Source organism: Sphaeramia orbicularis, chromosome 13 (assembly GCF_902148855.1).
Source record: "Sphaeramia orbicularis chromosome 13, fSphaOr1.1, whole genome shotgun sequence".
NCBI classification, from domain to species: Eukaryota; Metazoa; Chordata; class Actinopteri; order Kurtiformes; family Apogonidae; genus Sphaeramia; species Sphaeramia orbicularis.
Genome location: NC_043969.1, coordinates 47,445,383 through 47,450,598, shown reverse-complemented (window position 1 = coordinate 47,450,598; position 5,216 = coordinate 47,445,383). Strand labels below are relative to the sequence as shown.

The window sequence follows — 5,216 nt, the reverse complement described above, 5'->3', positions numbered from 1 at the left end:
GGAGGATGTGCGCCTTCAGCGGAAAGAGCGCAGTCAAAGAGGCGCAAAGAGGGAAGAGCGCATCCGGAGCGGGATTTCACAATAAAAGCATGAGGACGGACAGTTTAGGTTTTCAATAGTTCAACAATGTATGGAAACTAAAAAGGACTTTATTTCTATCCAGCTCCCATTGTATGATATTATATTGTATACTACATAAAGTATATTGTACATCATATATATGGAATGTATGAATATGTATATAATAACACTGGTCAACAACAAATTTATTGTTGAAGTTTTTTGAGCTGATTTAGGATCATTTTGGTGTGCTGAATCCAAAAATCAAATTCATTTTGCTCAATCAGGTCAACTTTCTGAACTATGCTACATATTGGCTTTTTAACATTTTTGCTTACATTTATGGGCATTTTCACATCATATGATACAAAATTCTTTCATATTTCTTGCAATAAACGAATTCTGAAGATTTTACTTTTGCCAATTTATGATTCATGGTTTTTTTTAATATTACAGGTGAATGAAATGGCTTCGACTAGAAGATCTTGCAAAAATAAGCCTGACGTATCCTGCTACATCTGCGGTGAATACACCATTGTACCTAACAGGAATCAAGTCACAAGTTTCATAAAGTGTGCTTACCAATCTTATTTTGGTATTAATTATTATATTTTGTGAGAAGATCACATTTTTCAAAAACAAATTAGCAAAAAAACCTGACCTGACTGAGAAAAACAGATGTCATTTTTGGATTCAGCGGTGCAAAATGGTCCTAATTCAGTTGAAAAAACCTAGACAACTTGCAAAAAACATTTTTTTGTAACCCAGTGTAGTAATAATAATAATAATAATAATAATAATAATAATAATAATAATAATAATAAAAATTATGATGATGATGATGATGAAAATGTTAGTTAGTTAGTTAGTTAGTTAGTTAAGTTTTATTTTGAGCACATAGAATCATCAGATAACACAGAACATGGTCAAACAAAATTTTTCTGTGCTCGAAAAGGAGTGGGAAGAAGTACAACTTAAAGACTCCCACTGCTTTTTACAAACTAATAAATAAATTAAATCCCCTTCCTTTGCTTTGTTAAGGCACTTTTTTTCTGTATATTTTTACAATAAGACAAATAATAATTTACAATAACACAATTGTAATAATAATAATAATAATTTTTATTTATAATGCACTTTTCATTCAGTGGATTTCAGGGTGCTACAGTAAAAAAAAAGACAGATCCCAAAAAACATAAACATCAACAATTATAAGCCCTTTCAAATATATTGTAAATTATGTGTATGATAAATGTATATCATACACATACCACACATACACAGTATATGTATATTATGTGTGTACACTTGTGTGTGTATGTATATATGTATGCATATATTTTTTTCAACTCCCAGCTTGTTTGTATTTATTTATTTTTATTCTGTTGTATGTTTTAAAAAAGAAAAATAAACAATAAACACATGAACATAAAAAGAATGTATGTAAACGGTAACAAACAACATGACACCTAATACAAACCAAAACAAAAACTATACTAACTGACCTTTGACCCTTGACCCTCTGACTAGAACAAGGAGTCGACACTAAAGATTAGCCCAAAATGATCTGCATGTAGTTTTCCTTGTTTAATAAAAGAGATAAATAAACAAAGTAAAAACTGATATTTAAAACTATACATGAACCTTCATCATGAAATAAACAGAGAATAAAGATATGGAGCTAAATGACCATACAACTAAAGAATCACAGGATGAGAAGAAAGAACTACAACTGATAGAACAATAATAATATAGAAGAGAAGAGGACTTCCACAACCTATTTCATATCTTTCACATAATTAGAATAAAGCACAGAGGGCATAAAATAATACAAAATAATAAAATAATGTAAAAAAATGTAGTGTCAACAGAAAAATTTAAATGCAAAAGCAATGATTCCATGAAGCTAAACTGCCTTTTCCTCTTTTAAACATAACTCATATGTAAAATCTGTGCTGGTTTTATTTTCTATTTTTACAGTGTGGACTTCCGGTTGTGGTTGATGCAGATCTGACAAACCCTCCTGAGGATCAGTAACTGGTCTGTGATCAGATCAGTGTCTGATGATTAAACCTGATCTCATCCAGTCGGTCCTTTTCTTCATCTAGTTTATTATTTTATCATTTTTGTAGTTCTTTATAATTCTGTTCTAATTACCATATTCTGTTTATTTTTGTTAATGATTTCGATTTTCCTTCATTTTTTAAAAATGTTATTTTGTTCACTTTCATTTTTGCTCATGTTGCGTATTTTGGCAATTTTATTGATTATTTTACAAATTTCTTTGCTCCTTTGTATTATTTTGTTGTTTAATTTTTTCATTATTTTTGCTTATTTTGTTTATTCTTCTTAATTTTGTTGAATATATTATATTTTTGCCATTCTCTGTAATTTTGTTGCTTTTTTTCATTTTATTGACAATTTAATTCATTTTTGTTACTTTTTTACAATATTTTGTTCATTTCCATTAATTTTTGTTCATATTTTTACTGTTATTTTTGTCTTTTGGTTAAAACAAGCATACAAAAAAAGTTCAGTTTTCATTCTTATTGTATTAACTTTCCTCTTATTTTCACCATCAGGAGGAGAAAATACATTAAGTCATTTGAACATGATCTAAAAAGATTAAATGTGTACTTGTATTTTTAACCAGTGATGCAGACAGTGATATATTTTTTAATGGATATTAATGGATATTTTCTGTGCTGTTGACTGGATCACCTCCAACAGAGTTTTGTTGTATAATCATTAACACAAAACATTTACCAGTTGTGTGTGTTTATCTCTGTCAGTACTGGTAATGTTTCCTACATGAACATACTCCTTGTCCACCTGGTTTAGTCCTGGTTTGGTCCTGGTTTGGTCCTGGTTTGGACCTGGTTTGGACCTGGTTTGGTTCTGGTTTGGACCTGGTTTGGACCTGGTTTGGACCTGGTTTGGTCCTAGTTTGGTCCTGGTTTGGACCTGGTTTGGTCCTAGTTTGGTGCTGGTTTGGTCCTGGTTTGGACCTGGTTTGGTCCTGGTTTGGTCCTGGTTTGGACCTGGTTTGGTCCTGGTTTAGTCCTGGTTCAGACCTGGTTTGGTCCTGGTTTGGACCTGGTTTAGTCCTGGTTTGGTCCTAGTTTGGTCCTGGTTTGGTCCTGGTTTGGACCTGGTTTGGACCTGGTTTGGTCCTGGTTTGGTCCTGGTTTGGTCCTGGTTTGGACCTGGTTTGGACCTGTTTTGGTCCTAGTTTGGTCCTGGTTTGGAGCTGGTTTGATCCTGGTTTGGAGCTTGTTGGACCTGGTTTGGTCCTGGTTTAGACCTGGTTTGGTCCTGTTTTGGTCCTGTTTTGGTCCTGGTTTGGACCTGGTTTGGTCCTGGTTTGGTCCCGGTTTGGACCTGGTTTGTCCTGTTTTGGTCCTGCTTTGGTCCTGGTTTGGTCCTGGTTTGGCCTGGTTTGGTCCTGTTTTGGTCCTGCTTTGGTCCTGGTTTGGTCCTGGTTTGGTCCTGGTTTGGCCTGGTTTGGTCCTGGTTGGGTCCTGGTTTAGTCCCGGTTTGGACCTGGTTTCTCTGATGACACATAAGTCCTGTGTGTGTTGAAGCTCCATCAGGCCTCTTGTATTTTCTTCATTTCTCTGTGAATCTGATGCGTCATGCTCAGGCGTCGTCCTGTCGTTCATTACCTGATTAGAGACGCCGCCGTCCTGTTGATCTCTGACTGTGACAGATGGAGCTGATGAAGACCGCCGTGCTTAAAATGATTATCAGCAGGTACAAACCTCAGGGTTCAACCACCAGACCAGTCCAGAAGACTCCTGTTTACATTAGATTTAATCATTAGAATAAAGTGATTAATGTTCAGTCACAATGTGAGCTGATGGTTGAACATTGCAGCAGATTATGACTTAAAATTATCGACACTTTTCCCGAAACTCCAGCTGCAGAAGCTCATATTTGCATGTTTGTTCCACAGATTACAGATGTTCAGTCACTTGTTGCAATGGATGGTTTTTGTCAGGAAAGTAAAGTGGCACAAAATACTTATGTACATTATGATGTAGAGTTTAAGTTAAGTGTAAAAATGTCATAAGATTAAAGTCATAACACAAAAGGAAGGTTCTAAAAAGTTCTTGAAACGTCATATTGTTGCCAGAATATTGACATGACTTTATTTCTATGTATTTTCCCAATAGAAAATTAATATATTAAGCAGTTATTTGAGCTGTTCTTTGTTCTTTTTCCTTTTTATAATAAAAATTACTTTATTCTCTTGACGCTCATGAAGGGGCAAGGACCTCAGCTGTCTTAAAGTTGTAATACTGACAGTCACCACTAGATGCTGCTTTAAAAGCTCTGGCTCCCATAGATTTACACTGAAATTCTCTCTAAAAAATACTTAAATCTATAACTTTTACCCGGTACTTAAGCTGGTCTCAGTGGTTTATTCGGACCCTCTAATAAGTGTCTGGTCCGTCTGTAAATGTTTCCTCCATTAATCAGATCTCAGGTCAAATAAAAGTTTTGTCATCTGACATCAGAGTTTCAGTTTATTAAATAAAACCCATTTTTTCCAGAAGTCCACTGTAGTTGTTTTGCATTTACAACTTAAAATGACTTTAATACTGAATCCTTGAATGAAGTCTGTTGTTTTAGCATATCAGTAAGATAGCATTTAGCATTAGCTCACCTCTGACCCCTTGGGCACCTATAGCTCCACCTCATTTGTCCAAATATGGTCACTTCTGGCTCCAATGATGACAACATCACCAAACTACCATCTTCAGAACAGAAAATCAGAAACCAATGGGTGACGTCACAGTTCCTCCGTCCAATAAGATTAAGATTTAGAAGATAGATTTTTATTGCCACTGTTACCATTGTTTAAAACAGCGAAATAATGTTTAGGAGCTCTGTCATGACAATAAAAAAGTAAAAATGCTAAATAAATACAACATAATATTAAAAAGTACACTCTAAAACACAAACACCACTGGACACTAATAAAAACACAACACTGAAAAGACTCCAAGTACAGTACTTCACTAATTCATGTTCATAATATTAGGATTTTATTCTCTCAATATTATATTTTTGTATCCTCAGTTTACTCCTGACCTTCGCTAAACCCCATCTTCATCATCCTCTTCTGTTCAAATTGGTTTGGATAAACTGAT

The 5,216-nt window shown here is 34.4% G+C and overlaps 1 protein-coding gene across 1 annotated transcript; it reads right to left on the bottom strand.

Moving 5' to 3' along the window:
• Positions 1 to 3,161: 3,161 nt before the first annotated feature.
• On the bottom strand, positions 3,162 to 3,722 carry LOC115431162 (sporozoite surface protein 2-like). The gene has a single exon (XM_030151394.1). The coding sequence runs from the start codon at positions 3,720 to 3,722 to the stop codon at positions 3,162 to 3,164; it is 561 nt and encodes a 186-aa protein (XP_030007254.1).
• Between the last annotated feature and the right edge of the window lie 1,494 nt (positions 3,723 to 5,216).